Source organism: Bos indicus, chromosome 8 (assembly GCF_029378745.1).
Source record: "Bos indicus isolate NIAB-ARS_2022 breed Sahiwal x Tharparkar chromosome 8, NIAB-ARS_B.indTharparkar_mat_pri_1.0, whole genome shotgun sequence".
Taxonomy (NCBI): domain Eukaryota; kingdom Metazoa; phylum Chordata; class Mammalia; order Artiodactyla; family Bovidae; genus Bos; species Bos indicus.
The window spans coordinates 83927800-83946327 of record NC_091767.1 but is presented as its reverse complement, the minus strand read 5'-3'; the positions used below and the strand labels follow the sequence as shown (position 1 = coordinate 83946327).

At 39.1% G+C, this 18528-nt stretch overlaps 1 protein-coding gene across 1 annotated transcript in view; it reads right to left on the bottom strand.

Moving 5' to 3' along the window:
* Positions 1-18528, bottom strand: part of CENPP (centromere protein P) — a 235314-nt gene that overhangs the window by 190265 nt on the left and 26521 nt on the right. Inside the window, exon 4 of the mRNA XM_070794303.1 lies at positions 7660-7748. Coding sequence (XP_070650404.1) covers positions 7660-7748 — 89 coding nt within the window. The remainder of the gene's footprint in view (positions 1-7659; positions 7749-18528) is intronic.

Below are 18528 nucleotides of genomic sequence, written 5' to 3'. Positions count from 1 at the left end.
AATACATGGTTAGACAATTTGAAACAATAATTATCTCCTTTACTGGAATATACAAGTGAGGAGATCACCAAGAATAATTACATGGAAAAGCAATAATTAAAAAAAGATTATTTTTAAAAAAGATAAGAAAATTTGAAAATCAGACGCATAGAACTTTTACAAATGACAAGTACTGTCAGTGAAGTTATAGACTCAATGGATAAGCAAAGAGATTTCCTGGTGGCTCAGTGGTAAAGAATCTGTCACTGCAGGAGACGAGGGTTCAATTCCTGGGTCCGGCAAGATCCCCTGGAGAATGAAATAGCAACTCACTTCTTTCTGGGAAATCCAGCAAGAACATGGACAGAGGAGCCTGGTGGGCTACAGAGTTGCAAGAGTCAGATATGACTTGTGACTAAACAACAACATGGATAAATGCATATGAAGAGATGCTCAAACATCATTAATTATTAGAGAAATGCAAATCAAAATTGAAAGAGGTACCATCTCACAACAGACAGAATGGCCATCATTAAAAAGTCTACAAATAAACCTTAGAGAGGGTGTGGAGAAAAGGGAACCTTCTTACACTGTTGGTGACAATATAAGTTGGTAGAGCCACTGTGGAAAACAGCACGGAGGTTCCTCAGAAAACTAAACATAGAATTACCATATGATCCAACAATCCCATTCCTAGGCATATACTTGGACAAAACTATAATTAAAAAAGATACATGGGGGTTTCCCTGGTGGCTCAGTGGTCAAGAATCTGCCTGCCAATGCAGGAGACATGGGTTTGATCCATTACCTGGGAAGATCCCACATGCCGTGGAGCAGCTAAGCCTGTGTGCCACAACTATTGAGCCTGTGCACTAGAATGGGAGAGCCAAAACTGCCGAAGTTGGTGCACCCTAGAGTCTGTGCTCCACAACAAGAGAGGCCACCATAATGAGAAGCCCGCACACCACAACTAGAGTTGACTGGCATGCCGCAACGAGAAAAGCCCACACAGCAATGAGGACACAGCACAGCCAAAAATAAATAAATGAGAATGCATCTTAAAAAAAAAAAAAAAAGATACATGCACCACTGTGTTCATAGCAGCACTACTCACAATAGCCAAAACATGGAAACAATGTAAATATCAATCAACAGATGAATGGATAAAGATGTGATATACATATACCAGGGAGTACTACTCAGCCACAAAAAATTATGAAATAAGGCCATTTGCAGCAATATGGATGCAATTAGAGATTATCATAATACTAAGTGTAGTAAGGGGAGAAGGCAATGGCACCCTACTCCAGTACTGTTGCCCAGAAAATCCCATGGATGGAGGAGCCTGGTGGGCTGCAGTCCATGGGGTCGCTAAGAGTCAGACACGACTGAGTGACTTCACTTTCACTTTCCACTTTCATGCATTGGAGAAGGAAATGGCAACCCACTCCAGTGTTCTTGCCTGGAGAATCCCATGGACGGAGAAGCCTGGTAGGCTGCAGTCCATGGGGTCGCACAGAGTCAGACATGACTGAAGCGATGCAGCACCAGCAGCAGCAAGTGTAGTAAGAATGAGAAAGCCAAATACCACATGATATCACTTATATGTGGGAACTAAAATATGGCACAAATGAACCTATCTATAAAACAGAAACAGACTCACAGACGTAATGAACAGCCTGCAGTTGCCAAGTGGGAGGGGGAGGGAAAGGAATGGACTGGGAGTTGGTTAGTAGATGCAAAGAACAAGGACCTAATGCATAGTACAGAGAACTACATTCAATACCCCATGATAAAGCATAATGGAAAAGAATATAAAAAATAATGTATATATGTGTATAATGAGTCACTTTGCTGTACAGCAGAGATTGGCTTAACACTGTAAATCAACTATATTTCAATTTTAAAAAAAGACTCAATGGACAGGGGTTTAAGAGCAGATTATGGGAAACTGGGATTGACATACACACTACTATATATAAAATGGGCTTCCCAGGTGATACTAGTGGTAAAGAACCTATCTGCCAATGCAGGAAATGTAAGAGATGTGGGTTTGATCCTTGGGTCAGGAAGATTCCCTGGAGGAGGGCAGGGTAACCCACTCTAATATTCTTGCCTGGAGATTCCCATGGACAGAGGAGCCTGGTATTATAAATCAACTACACTCCAATAACTGTTTTTTAAAAAAGACTAGTTAGAAAATTAAGAAATAATTACTGCACCAAAATACATATCTGAGGAACAATCAGAAATAAGCACAAAGATATGAAGGGACAGAAAATATAAAGAGTAAGATAGATACAGAAGATAAAAAGATAGTATGGCCCAAATTCCAGATTGAGAATCAGAGAAAATTAAAACTGAACCACTTCTACGAAAAACGTAAAAAGTTGCAGAGAGGGCCATAATCATGGAAAATCTGAATAATCTATAAAATCATAATCTTTCTTGAGCCCATCAAAGATCTGAATCACAAGGCAACCAAATAAATTAACATTTTTCTTCCTCAAAGGAGAAACAGGACACATAAACTATTCACCCTTGGTTAAACAGAGGGGAGGGAAGGAGCCACCATACAAGCGGGTAACAAGAAATTAGCTAAAATTCCAGTGAATTATCAAAGGACAATTGTGGGGTAGATGTCATTTTGGAACAGATGGGAACCCCAGGCACAAAAGGACTCCACCAGAAAGATCATGGCAGGAGCCCAGCAGGAGCTCCCCTCAGTGGCACAGGCACAAAGAGGTGATCAGCTGCTGCTGGGGTTCAAAATGAAGCCAGAACTTTTCTCTGGTAGGAAGTCAAAACTCTAAATTGCTAAAGAAGCAGCAGGAAAGCAATGCAAAAAAAAAAAAAAAAAAAATCCCTTTTTTCCAAGGGAGGAATAAAAGTCAAACCCATTTGACCCTGGGGGAAGGGCAGAAAATGCTCAGGTTACATAGAGAAAGATCCATTGCTTTATAAAGAAGGACAGAAATTAAACACCTCTGTTCCATGGGAGGGGTACAAAACCTGTGGGTGCAGGATCCTACATTAAAACCAAGCATAATCCTGTTACCACAGGAGTGTGGGGGTGAGAAGGACAAGGAACACTCTTCCACCCAAGACCAACCCCAGACCCAGGCTGAGTTTGGCTGCACTGGGAAGAGCAGGAAAACTTGTGTTCCCAATCCCCAAGGTGCAGGTCCATAGGATCTGCCCAATACTATGGATGAACCATGGAATATAGATCTCCCTTTGTTCCCACCATGAGCCTAGCACCAAGTAACAAGCATCGACACCTACTGCTGGAGAGTGTCAAGTGCAGGGAGAAACATTCCCCTCTGAGATACAGACGTACAGGAATTACTAAAAGTTGAGAGTGAAGCTAGAATACTGATGAAAACCTTCCAGCTCCCTAAACTCTATTCCAAACATACTGCTGCTGCTGCTAAGTCGCTTCAGTTGTGTCCGACTCTGTGCAACCCCAGAGACGGCAGCCCACCAGGCTCCCCTGTCCTTGGGATTCTCCAGGCAGGAACACTGGAGTGGGTTGCCATTTCCTTCTCCAATGCATGAAACTGAAAAGTGAAAGTGAAGTCGTTCAGTCGTGTCTGACTCTTAGCGACCCCATGGACTGCAGTCTACCAGGCTCCTCCGTCCATGGGATTTTCCAGGCAAGAGTACTAGAGTGGGGTGCCATTGCCTTCTCTATTCCAAACATAAGGAAGAATGAAATTTGAAGTTGAGTTTGAATTCACTGTTGGAAGAATTTGAAATCTTTAGTGACTAAAGTTAATAAAAGAAATAAAAACCCCAAACCAGCTCAACTGCTGACTACCTTAAATTAAACCCCATACGAACAGACTGATAAGTGAAATGTGCCCATTTCTGAGCATAAATACTATTTGTTTCAGTCTCTACTGAAATGTCCATCAATAGATGGACATTTACTGATGTCCATCAGTCAATAAAAAAATTATGAGACACAGAAATTCAAGAAAAGATGAACTACTGTAGACAATAGTTCATAGTGACAACAATAACATTGTGATAGTAATATTATTATTGTTAGTTAATGGTAACTAATAGTAATAGTTCTGTAGTCACCAGAATTGAACTCAAAGATGACTCAAATGTTGATAATATCAGATATAGGCTTTAAAATGACTATGATTTAAAATCACAGAGAAAGAATAAGAATGGTGGCTGCTAGGGGTTGGGCAAAGAAGGAAATGGGGAGCTCTGGTTTAATGGGTATGGAGTTTCAATTTTACAAGATGAAAAGAGTCATGGAGATGCATGGTGATGATGACTGTATAACATTATGAATGTATTTAATATCACTGAACTGTAGATTTAAATCTGCAAAAGCTCTCTGAATTTTACTAATATCAATGTTCTGCTTTTGATAGTATACTACAATTATATAAGATGCTACCACTCTCAGTCTCCTTATATATGGTTTTTACTGCAACTTCTTGTGAGTCTATAATTATTTCTAAATTCAAAGTTTAAAACATGTAAGAAAGATGAAAATAAGTGTCACAAAATATTTATAATTGTTGAAAGTACCTAATGGGTTCAGTTCAGTTCAGTTCAGTTGCTCAGTCGTGTCCGAATCTTTGTGACCCCATGAATTGCAGCACGCCAGGCCTCCCTGTCCATCACCAACTCCTGGAGTTCACTCAAACTCATGTCCATAGAGTCGGTGATGCCATCCAGCCATCTCTTCCTCTGTCATCCCCTTCTCCTCCTGCCCCCAATCCCTCCCAGCATTACAGTCTTTTCCAATGAATCAACTCTTCGCATGAGGTGGCCAAAGTACTGGAGTTTCAGCTTCAGCATCATTCCTTCCAAAGAACACCCAGGGCTGATCTCCTTTAGAATGGACTGGTTGGATCTCCTTGCAGTCCAAGGGACTCTCAAGAGTCTTCTCCAACACCACAGTTCAAAAGCATCAATTCTTTGGCGCTCAGCTTTCTTCACAGTCCAACTCTCACATCCATACATGACCACTGGAAAAACCATAGCCTTGACTAGATGGACCTTTGTTGCCAAAGTAATGTAGCTGCAGGTTAATTATACTATTATTTTTATAGATCCATGTATCCCTCCACTTCTCAAAAGTTTGAGTCAATCCACTTTACTTTTTATTTTTAAATTATTTATTTAATTATGGGGCTTTCTTGTTAGCTCAACTGGTAAAGAATCTGCCTGCAATGCAGGAGACCCCGGTGCAATTCCTGGGTCAGGAAGATCCCCTGGAAAAGGGAATGGCTACCCACTCCAGTATTCTGGCCTAGAGAATTCCATAAGAGTCGGACACAACAGAGCGACTTTCACTTTCACTTGTCATTTATTTATGGCTGTGCCAGGTGTTCCTTGATATGAAGGCGTTTCTCTAGTTGCAGGGATCAAGGGCTACTCTTCATTGCAGTGTGAAGTATTCTCATTGCAATGGCTTCTCTTGTGGAGTACGGGCTCTAGGGCACATGGGTTTCAGTAGGTGTGATTCCTGGGCCCCGGAGCACACGCTCAATAGTTGTGGCGCACGAGCTTCGCTGCTACACAGTATGTGGGATTTTCCCAAACCAGAACCCATGTCTCTGCTTTGGTAGATTCTTTACCACTGAGCCAGCAAGGAATACTCACACCACTTTACTTCTACCAAAGACCTACATTATTACCTCTTGTTGCTAAACAAAAGAAATCTGAAAAGAATCTTCACTTTTACAAAAAAAGGTGAAAAGTGAAAACAGGATTCAGGGTTTGTTTTGCAGCAAGCCAACATGCACCTTGAGCAGCAAGACTGGTACCATCAAGCTCCTTCCCCAGAAACCACACTCAGCATCTCAGCATCAAACTTTGAACTGTGTCTATGACTATCTGTGCTATATCTTGATTTATTCTGCACATCTATTAGCAAAAACTGTCCAGAGGTAACAGCTTCTTTGCTTTACACTATTTTGGCTTACAAAAGGTTTCATAGGAATGCTCTATTTTTGGAAAGCAGTAGGAACCTATATTTGAAAATTTCTGTAATAAACATTAAAGAAAAAAATAACTATGATTAATAGATTAAAAGATCTAGTAAGAAAGCTAGATAATATTCATGAAAAAATGGGGAATTTAAGCAGAGAGAAAAAATTAAGAATCAAATGAAAACACTAGAAATAAAAACAACATTACTTTAGACATGACGAATCCCTTCAGTGAGCTCATTGCAGAACTTGAAGATAACATAATATATCAAATGTTTTAACATATAAGTAATCAGAGTTGGAGAAGAAGAAAGAGAAAAGGACAGTAAAAGTACCTGAAAAGATATGGCTAGAAATGTTCACATAAACACTCTCTAGAAATAGCAGAAACTGTCAAAAAAAAAATTAATAGATATGAAAGCAGCCCCCAAAATGCATGCATACACACAAACAATATAGCAGACTTCTTTTCACAACCTATGTACTCCAGTAGACACTGGAAGGATTTCTTTAAAGACGTGTAAGAAAAATTGTCAATCCAATTGGCAAAGGTCAACAATAAATTCCTGGTTTGCCCTCCCATCTTTCAGTTTTCTAAATCCTTTGCAGGATCCTTCAAATCTATTCAACATACATTTTAGAATTCTTCAAGGTTCAGTTTCAGTCCTTTCCCTATTTTCTATATTCTCTCCACAGGCAATCTCATTCTTGCTCAAAGTTTTAACTTTACCCACTGGTGGAAAACCCCAGTGTTTATATCTACTACTTACATCTCTTTTTAGCTGCCTACTTCTTATTTTTACTTTAGTGTTTCAAAGGCACTTATGTTCAACATGTCCAAACTGAAGCCACAATCTCATTTGACATGCTCTTCTTGCAACTCTTCCTATCTCAACAAATGCAGTCACCATCATCAAGGAATTATCATTTGTCAGTGACTCCTGACCCCTCTTTTTCAACCAATATCATGCCTATTCAATGGTGCATCCTAAATATACCCCATCTACCCAGTCCTCTACCTCAGCCACCATTAGTCTAGTCCAAACTACAAATTTCTGTTTCCCTGAACTGTTTTAATGGGCTAGTCACCAATCCTCCTGTATCCAATTTTGCACCCCTTAAATCCCTTCTCCCTGCAACATCAACAACAATCCTTTCCAAGATGTCAAAATTTTGCCTCGCTTAGGCTCTGTTTAAAATCTTTCCATACTTTCACATTTGTCATAGGACTATGGTCAAGCTCCAAAATCCATAATGTGGACCTTACATACATTGCTAACTGTATCTTATCCAACACTCCCCCAGTCACTCTGCCCTCCTGTCAGTTGCTAACAGATGTCATGTTCCCCCTTAAATTCCCTGGTGGCTCAGAGGGTAAAGCGTCTGCCTACAGTGCGGGAGACCTGGGTTCGATCCCTTGGTCAGGAAGATTCTCTGTAGAAGGAAATGGCGACCCACTCCTGTACTCTTGCCTGGAAAATCCCATGGATGGAGGAGCATAGCAGGCCACAGTCCATGGGGTCGCAAAGAGTCGGACACGACTGAGCAACTTCACTTCATTTCACTTCCCCCTTAGCACAGTGCCTACGTATCAGGACCAAAACCGGTGTTATGCTTTTAGAGGCATTTTGATATTTACTTATCAAGAAAAAGAACAGGTAAACTTAAAATTGTAAGCTGAAAGAAATATCTTTATAAAAATAAGTAAATATCTTACCTAGACACAAATTCACTTAATTCTGAATATTCCGTAGGCTCCATTATTATGCTGAGGTCAGTAATAACAGAAGATAAACTCTCTTTATCCTAAAATAAGAACAAAAAAAAAAGCTTTTTTTTTTTTTTTATCAAAGCACAGTCAACTTTTAAATAAGGAGAAAAAACTACTTTTCAAAATACGCCAAATGAAATGTCACTAAGTTATAGGAAAAGTAACCAATAAAAAGTACTGCAAATATGGGTTACTTAAAAAAAATTTTTTTACTGGGGTACAGTTGGTTTATAATGTTGTGCTAATTTCAAATGCACAGCAAAGTGAATCAGTAATACATACACAGACATCCACAGTCTTTTTTTTTAAGATTCTTTCCCCATATAGATCATTACAGAGTACTGAGTAGAATTCCCTGTGCTATAGCCCTTATTAGTTATCCATTTTATATGTAAAATGTCTATACATGTCAAAAAGCTGGCTTAAAATTCAACATTCAAAAAACTAAGATCATGGCATCTGATCCTGTCACTTCATGGCAAATAGACAGGGAAAAAATGGAAATACTGAAAGACTTTATTTTCTTGGGCCCCAAAATCACTGTGGACAGTGACTGCAGCCATGAAATTAAAGGACACTTGTTCCTTGGAAGAAAAGTTATGACTAATCTAGACAGCATAAACAGTGTATTAAAAAGTAGAGATATCCTTTGCTAACAAAGGTCCATATAGCCAAAGCTATGTTTTTTTCAGTAGTCATGTATGGATGTGAGAGCTGGACCATAAAAGAGGCTGAGTGCTGAAGAATTGATGCTTTCAAACGGTTGTTCTGGAGAAGACTAAGAGTCCCTTGGACAGCAAGGAGATTAAACCAGTCAATCTTTAAGGAAATCAATCCTGAATATTTTTTGGAAGGATTGATGCTGAAGTAGGAGTTCCAATTCTTTGGCCACCTGATGCAAAGAGCCGACTAGTTGGAAAAAACCCTGATGCTGGCAAAGACTGAGGGCAGAAGAAGGCGACAGAGAATGAGATGGTTGGATGGTATCACTGACTCAATGGACATGTGTTTGAGCAAACTTTGGGAGACAGTGAAGGACAGAGAAGCCTAGTGTGCAGTCCATGGGGCCACAAAGAGTTGGACACAACTTAGTGACTAAACAACAACATGTCAATCCCAATCTTCTAATTTATCCCTTTCCCCCTTCCTCTTATTAACCATAAGTTTGTTTTTTACATCTGTGACTCTATTTATGTTTTTAAAATAATTTCATTTGTACCTTTTTTTTTTAAGATTCCACACATAAGTGATACACATTTGTCTTTCTCTATCTGATTTCACTCAGTATGACAATCTCTAGGTCCATCTATGTAGCTGCAAATGACATTATTTCTCCTTTTTATGGCTGAGTAATGTTCCATTGTACCGCATCTTCTTGATCCATTCTTCTGTCCATGGACACTGAAGTTGCTTCCATGTCCTGGTTATTGTAATCAGTGCTGCAATGAACACCAGGGTACATTATCCTTTGAAAGATACCACTCTAATGGCAGAAAGTGAAGAGGAACTAAACAGACTCTTGCTGAGGGTTAATGCTGCTGCTGCTAAGTCACTTCAGTTGTGTCCGACTCTGTGCTATCCCATAGATGGCAGCCCGCTAGGCTCTCCCGTCCCTGGGATTCTCCAGGCAAGAATACTGGAGTGGGTTGCCATTTCTTTCTCCAATGCATGAAAGTGAAAAGTGACAGTGAAGTCGCTCAGTTGTGTCCTCGTGTCCAACTCTTAGTGACCCCATGGACTGCAGCCTACCAGGCTCCTCCGCCCATGGGATTTTCCAGGCAAGAGTACTGGATTGGGTTGCCATTGCCTTCTCTGAGGGTTAATAAGGAGAGTGAAAAAGCTGGCTTAAGATCCAGCATGCAAAAAAGTAAGATCATGGCATTCCATCCTCTCACTTCACGGTAAACAGATGGGGAAAAAGTGGAAACAGTGAAACAACAAAGAGTTGGACACAATTTAGTGACTGAACAATAAAAACTCCTTTCAAACCACGTTTTTATTCAGACTTATTCCCACCAATGGGATTGACAGCTCTATTTTTAGTCTTTTAAGGAACCTCCATACTATTCTCCGTAACGGTTGTACTGATTTACGTTCCCACAAACAGTGTGAGAGGGTTCCCTTTCTCCACCCACTCTAGCATTTCGTTTTTGTAGATTTTTTGGTGATGGGTATTCTGACCATCACCAGAATCATCCATGAGGTGATACCTCATTGCAGTTTTGATTGTATTTTTCTAACAATTAGTGATGTTGAACATCTTTTCATATGCCTCTTGCTATCTCTATGTCTTCTTTGGAGAAATGTCTATTTGGATCTTCTGCCCATTTCTTGATTGGGTTGTTCATTGTTTTGGTATTGAGTTGTATGAGCTGTATGTTTATTTCGGAGAGTGATCCCTTGCCAGTTGCTTCATTGGCAAATATTTTCTCCCATTCTGTGGGTTGTCTTTTCGTTTATGATTTTCTTCACTGTGCAAAAGGGTTACTTCTTTTTAAAAAATATTATTTATTTATTTGGCTGTACTGGGTCTTCATTGCTGTATGGGCTTTCTCTCTAGTTGCAGTAAGTGGGGGCACAGGTTTCTCACTGAGTTGGCTTCTCTTGCTGCAGAGCACAGGCTCTAGAACATTCATGCTATAGTAATTGTGGCACATGGGCTCAGCAGTTGTGGCTCCTGGGCTCTAGAGCACAGACTCAGTAGTTGCGGTATAAACCTTAGCTGTCCCGCAGCATGTGGCATCTTCCCAGACCAGGGATCAACCCTGTGTCCCCTGCATTAGCAGGCAGATTCTTTACCACTGAGCCACTAGGGAAGATCTGGGTTATTTCTTAAAAGAATGCCTCAGATCCTCACTCCAAACCTAAACAAAATGAAAATAAACAAATGGGACCTAATCAACCTTAAAAGCTTCTGCACATCAAAGGAAACTATTAGCAAGGTGAAAAGACAGCCTTCAGAATGGGAGAAAATAATAGCAAATGAAACAACCGACAAACAACTAATCTCAAAAATATACAAGCAACTCCTACAGCTCAACTCCAGAAAAATAAACGACCCAATCAAAAAATGGGCCAAAGAACTAAATAGACATTTCTCCAAAGAAGACATACAGATGGCTAACAAACACATGAAAAGATGCTCAACATCACTCGTTATCAGAGAAATGCAAATCAAAACCACTATGAGGTACCATTTCACACCAGTCAGAATGGCTGCTATCCAAAAGTCTACAAATAATAAATGCTGGAGAGGGTGTGGAGAAAAGGGAACCCTCTTACACTGTTGGTGGGAATGCAAACTAGTACAGCCACTATGGAGAACAGTGTGGAGATTCCTTAAAAAACTGGAAATAGAACTGCCTTATGATCCAGCAATCCCACTGCTGGGCATACACACTGAGGAAACCAGAAGGGAAAGAGACACGTGTACCCCAATGTTCATTGCAGCACTGTTTATAATAGCCAGGACATGGAAGCAACCTAGATGTCCTTCAGCAGATGAATGGATAAGAAAGCTGTGGTACATATACACAATGGAGTATTACTCAGCCATTAAAAAGAATACATTTGAATCAGTTCTAATGAGGTGGATGAAACTGGAGCCTATTATACAGAGTGAAGTAAGCCAGAAGGAAAAACATAAATACAGTATACTAACGCATATATATGGAATTTAGAAAGATGGTAACAATAACCCGGTGTACGAGACAGCAAAAGAGACACTGATGTATAGAACAGTCTTATGGACTCTGTGGGAGAGGGAGAGGGTGGGAGGATTTGGGAGAATGGCATTGAAACATGTAAAATATCATGTAAGAAACGAGTTGCCAGTCCAGGTTCGATGCACGATACTGGATGCTTGGGGCTGGTGCACTGGGACGACCCAGAGGGATGGTATGGGGAGGGAGGGGGGAGGAGGGTTCAGGATGGGGAACACATGTATACCTGTGGCGGATTCATTTTGATATTTGGCAAAACTAATACAATTATGTAAAGTTTAAAAATAAAATAAAATTAGGAAAAAATTAAAAAAAAAATAAAAAAAAAAAAAGAAAATGAACACTGAGTGAATTACTTACTTCAATGTAAACACTGAAGCCATAAAATATGAGGAAGAAATATAGACATTTAACCGATTACTGAGTGAGAAAGAACTTTCTAAGTAAACAGCAACAACAAAATAGCAATATGATTACATAAAAATACAAACTATTGCTATAAAATGACATAACTAAAAGAAAAGTAATAAACAAGGAAAATTTGTTCTATAAACATGACAAGGAGATATGAAAACTTAAAAGAAAAAGGCAAAGAACATGAACTAAAAACTTATAGGTAAATGACAAGTTACATGGAAAAAAAAAGTTCACTCTGACAGGATAAATGTAAATATAAAACAATGAGATGACATGTTAATCTATAACATCATTTTGATAATGCATAACTTAAAAAGTTTATACTCTCTGCCTCAGCAATTTGAATTCTAATATATCATTGACTCTTTGCAACCCCATGGACTGTAGCCCACCAGGTTTCTCTGTCCATGGGATTTTCCAGGCAAGAATACCGAAGTGGGTTGCTATTTCCTCCTCCAGGGTATCGTCCCAACCCAGAGATCGAACCCCAGTCTCCTGCATTGCAGGCAGATCTTTACCATCTACACCAATTTGTACTTTAAAGAAATATGAAATGAAGACAAAGCCTAACAGCTCCTTACTACAAAAATCTAAAACAACACTATATACAATAATGAGGATTGTTAAATAAACTGTTAAATATTTTGAGGTGCAAAATAAAGGTTTTCTTCTTTAGTAAATTTTCTCATGCTATATATTTACCTATCATTTCTGTTTCATTTTTTTGGTTGTTTTTTGGAAAAAAATCACACAAATCTTCATTTTGTTTTCCAGATTTTTCTTCTTTTCAGTTGCACTTGTGGTTTTTCTCAAGCCTATCCTCCATATTCTATTCCTGCTGCTGCTGCTGCTAAATCGCTTCAGTCGTGTCCAACTCTGTGCAACCTCATAGACAGTAGCCCACCAGGCTCCCCCGTCCCTGGGATCCTCCAGGCAAGAATAGTGGAGTGGGTTGCCATTTCCTTCTCCAATGCATGAAAGTGAAAAGTGAAAGTGAAGTCGCTCAGTCGTGTCCGACTCTATGCGACCCCATGGACTGCAACCCACCAGGCTCCTCTGTCCATGGGATTCGCCAGGCAAGGGTACTGGAGTGGGTTGCCATTGCCTTCTCCTATATTCTACTCCTAGCTACTCCTAATTTAGCTTTCAGCACTATAATCATTTTATTCTTTCTTCCTTTCTTTCTCTCAGCTGTCTTTCCCTTTTATTCAGTTTTCTTTGAATGTTTTCATTTGAGAATGTAAACAGTTACAATATAGCATGTTCTTGCATTTCCTGGATTCATTCTTTCAGAGAGACTTTAACTCCATTTTCTAATTCCTTTCATGGCAAGAATCCTAAATGATGATGAACAAACTCTGTACCATCTTTGTGCTGTGTACTCTGTGGATCTTTTTTGTTTACAGGAGTAGATCCAGCAATTTCTGCTATTTCCTAAGGATATAGGATGAGCAGATAAATGACTGACTCTTCCCCATTTGTCTGGGTGTATCTGACTTTTCAGTATTTTCAGCTGCTGGAGAAATGGGTATTAATGGCTTGTAATCTTTGTTTAGTTTTTCAGCTGCTCAAGAATATAGTGGGAATTATTAGGAGCAGCTGTAGTTAAAGAAGACTGTGGGCATCTACTACCACATCTAATCAGAAACAAATTTCCAGAATACTCTTACAACTCAATAATAAAAAGACAAATAACCCAATTAAACACTGGGCAATGGATCTCAACATACATTTCATCAAAGATGATAATACAAATGGCCAATAAACTTATGAAAAAATGCTCAACATACTAGTCATATCTGGTACTTCCATCTGACCCAGTAATTTTCTGGTGCTGGTGGTTTAGTCACAAAGTTGTGTCCAACTCTTGTGATTCTAAGGGCTGTAGCCCACCAGTCTCCTCTGTCCACGGGGTTTCAAGGCTAGAATACTCAAGTGAGTTGCTATTTCCTTCTCCAGGGAATTTTCTCAACCCAAGGATTGAACCCAAGTCTTCTGCATTGCAGGTGGTCTCCTGCTTAGCAGGTGTATTCTTTACCATTGAGCAACCAAGGAAGCCCCATAGTAATTCTCTACCTAGATATACACAAGAGAAATGAAAAATATGTCCACCGAAAAACCTATACATGAGTAGTTTCAGAAGTGTTATCCATAGCAGCCAAAAGGAAAAAACAAGCTGCCAAATGTTTCTTAGCTGATGAATGAAGAAACAAAATGTGATATATCCTCACAGCACAGCTAGAAAAAAAGAATGAAGTAACAATACATGTGATAACATGAATGAATGAATCCTGAAAATAGTGGTGCTAAGTAAAAGAAATTGGTCAAAAAAAAGACCAAAAATTATGTAACTCCATTTTTTATGAAATGCCCAGAATAGGCACATCTATAGAGACAGAAGATATATGGATAAGTCAGGTTTGGGCAGAAGAAGGGCAAATGAGGGGTGATAAAGAGCATGAAGTTTCTCTTTGAGGTAATAAAGTTCTAAACTGGACACGGTGATGGTTGCACAAATCTGAACAGATTAAAAACTGCTGAATGTATACCTTAAATGGATAAATTATATGTTATGTGAACTACATCTCATATAAAGCTATGATAACCCACACAGACAAAAGAAAAAGAAAGGAAAGAAAAAATCTCAGAGGAATATCTTGTCTTTGTTTGAGTTATGTGTGTGTATGTTGGATTTTGGCCTTTTACCCATTAGAATAGGCAAATTATCTTGTCATTATAAAGCCTATGATTTACATGTTTTGGATATTAATACCTTATTAGATATGATTTGCAACTATTTTCTCCCATTCAGTCTTGTCATTTTGTTGATGGTTTCCTTTGTTGTGCAGAAACTTTTTAGTTTCATATAGTTCCACTTGTTTATTTTTGCATTTGGTGTCAAATCTAAAAAGTCATTGTCAGAGTGATGTCAAGAGGCTTACCACCTATGTTTTCTTCTAGCATTTTTATGGTCTCAGGTCTTACATTCAAATTTATAATCTATTTTGAGTTAATATTGTTAATTGTTAATTAGAGTTAGGTTTTGTGTATGATGTAAGAGTGGTCCAGTTTCATTCTTTGGCATGTGGCTATCCAGTTTTCCCAACACCATTTATTGAAGAAACTATCCTTTCCCCATTCTATAGTCTTGGCTCTTTTGACATAAAAGTGAAAGTCACTCAGTTGTGTCTGACTCTTTGAGACCCCATGGACTCTATAGTCCATGGAATTCTCCAGGCCAGAATACTGGAGTGGGTAGCCTTTCCCTTCTCCAGGGGATCTTCCCAACTCAGGAATCGAAACCAGGTCTCCCTCATTGCAGGCGATTCCTTACTAGCTGAGCCACCAAGGAAGCTCAAGAATACTGGAGTTGGTAGCCTATCCCTTTTTCAGTGGATCTTTCCGACCCAGGAATTGAACCGGGGTCTCCTGCATTGCAGGCGGCTTCTTCACCAACTGAGTTATCAGGTAAGCAGACATAAATTAACTCATATGTATGAGTTTATTTCTTGGACTCTTTATTCTGTTCTATTGACATATGCCTCCACTTTATGCCAAGACAATATTGATTAGATCTCTATAGCTTTGTAATACAATTTGAAATCAAGATGTGTAATGGTTCCAGGTTTGTTCTTTCCCAAGACTGCTTTGGCTATTTGAGATATTTTGTGCTTCCAAACAAATTGTAGGAGTTTCTTCTAGTTCTGTGAAGAACACATCGGAACTCTGGTAGGCATTGTACTGAATCTGTATATAGCTTTCGGCTGTGTGGACATTTTAACAATGTTAATTCTTCCTATCTACAAGCATGGAATATCTTTCTATTTACTTCTGTTCTAAACTTCTTTCATCAATATCATAGCTTTCTGTGCATAGGCTTTTCATCTCCTTGGTTAAACTTATTGTAGGTATTTTATTCTTTGTGATGCTATTGTAAATGAAATTGTTTTCTTAATTTCTCTGGTAGCTATTATCGTATAGAAATGCAACAGATTAATTGATTTTGTATCCCACAACTTAACTAAATTTGTTCATTTATTCTAACAGATTTTTGGTGGGGAGGAAGCCTTTAGGGTTTTCTATAAATAACAACATATATCACCTATGAACAGTGACATTGTTACTTCTTATCTGATTTGGATGCCTTTCATTATTTTTTAAATTTATTTATTTATTGGCTGCATTGGGTCTTCATTACCGCGTGTGGACTTTCTCTAGTTGCAGCAAGTGGGGGCTATTCTCTAGTTGTGTTGTGTGGTCTTCTCATTGAAGTGACTCCTCCTGCTGCAGAGCACCGGCTCTAGGGCACATGGGCTCAGTAGTTTTGGCTCATGGGTTTAGTTGTTCTGTGGCATATGGGATCTTCCTGAACCAAGGACAGAACCTGTGCCCACTACAGGTGGATTCTTAGCCACTGTGCCACTAGCAAAGTCCTTTTTTAAAAAAATATAACCGATCTGGCTATGACTTCCAATACTGTGTTGGGTAAACATGGCAAGAGTAGGCATCCTTTGTCTTATCTGAGATCTTACTGCTAAGTTACTTCAGTCATGTCTGATTCTTTGCGGCCCCACAGATGGTAGCCCCGCCAGGCTTCTCTGTCCATGGGATTCTCTAGGCAAGAATACTGGAGTGGGTTGCCATTTCTTACTCCAGTGAGATATTACAGGAAGAGTTATTTTCACTGTTGAGCTTACCATATTTATCCTTTATTATTTTGAGGTATATCCCCTCTATACTCACTTTGTTGAAATGATTAAATGGTTAAATTTGCTAAATGGTTGTTGACTTTAATCAAATGCTTTTTTTGCATGTATTGAGATAATCATATTTTTTATCCTTATTTTTCTGTTAATGTGATGCACACATCAATTGATTTGCAAATTTTTAACAATTTCTGCAACCCTGAAATAAATTTCACTTGATCATCCTGTATGATCCTTTTAATGCATTGTTGAATTTAGTTTGTTAATATTTTATTAATGATTTTTGCATCTATGTTCACCAGGGACATTGGGTTATAATTTTCTTCCTTGTGCCCTTGTCTGTTTGGGGTATCAGGGTAATGCTGGCCTTATACAGTGAGTTCAAAGTGCTCTTCCTCTGCTTTTTGGAATAGTTTTAGAACCACTGGTATTAATTCTTTAAATGTTTGGTACAGTTATCAGTGAAACCATCTGGTCCTGGATTTTAGTTAGTTGGGAGGTTTTAAATTACTGATTCAATCTATTAGTAATTAGTCTGTTCAGATTTTCTATTTCTTCCTGATTCAGCCTTGGAAGGTTGTTTTTAGCTGTTTATCCATTTGTTGGTGCATAACTGTTCATAGTAGTCTCTTATGATCCTATGTATTCCTGTGGTAGCAGCTGTAATGACTCCTCTTTCATTTCTGATTTTTTTAAGTCTTTTTTCTTTTTCTTGGTGAGTCTAACTCAATGTTTATTCAGTTTTGACTATCTTTTCAAATTACCGGCTCTTAGTTTCATTGTGGAGAAGGCAATGGCACCCCACTCCAGGACTCTTGCCTGGAAAATCCCATGGACAGAGGAGTCTGGAAGGCTGCAGTCCATAGGGTCGCTGAGGGTCGGACACGACTGAGCGATTTCACTTTCACTTTTCACTTTCATGCATTGGAGAAGGAAATGGCAACCCACTCCAGTGTTCTTGCCTGGAGAATCCCAGGGACAGGGGAGCCTGGTGGGCTGCTGTCTATGGGGTTGCACAGAGTCGGACACGACTGAAGTGACTTAGCGGCAGTTTCATTGATCTTTTCTAATGTCTTTTTAGTTTCTATTTCATTTGTTTCTGCTCTGATCTATGTTCAGAGTTTTCCTTGTTTTGGCCATACCACATGGCTTGTGGGGTATTAGTTCCCAGGGATGAAACACAGGCCCTCTGCAGTGACAGTGCAGAGTCCTAACCACTAGACCGCCAGGCAATTCTGCTGATCTATGTTATTTATTCCCTTCCTTCTGTTATCTTTGGGTTTCATATCTTTAATTTGATACTGGAATATAGCTGATTAACAATGTTGTGATATTTTCAGGTAGAGAGCAAAGGGACTCAGCCATACTCCCATAAATAATTATTGTAGTTAGTTGTTTTTACTTTTTTCTTTTGACCTTCATAGTAGCTTTGTAAGTGATTAATTCACTACCTATCCTGACCTGCGGCAGTCCATGGGGTTGCAAAGAATCGAACACAACTTAGCAACTGAACAACAAAACTTATATATTTACATTTACCAGTGAGATTTATACTTTCGTGTTTTCCTGTTACCAATTTACTGACCTTTTCAGCTTAAAGAAATCCCTTTAACATTTCTCTTAAGGCTGGTTTAGTGGTGATAAACTCCTTCAGCTTTTGCTTATCTGCAAAACTCTTTTATCTCTCCTTCAATTCTGAATCATAACTTTGCCAAGTTTAATCTTGGTTGGAAATTATTTTCTTTCAGCACATTGAATACATCCTGCCACTCTCCTCTGACCTGCAAAGTTTCTGCTAAAAAACCTGCTGAAAGTCTTTAGGGGGTTCCCTTATATATAACAATTGTTTTTCTCTTGTTTGTTGCTTTTAAGAGTCTCTTCTGGGTTTCAAATTTTGGTATTTTGATTTTAATGTGTCTCTGTGTGGGGTTTTGGGGGGTTTCTCTAACATGGAACTCTCTGGGGTTCCT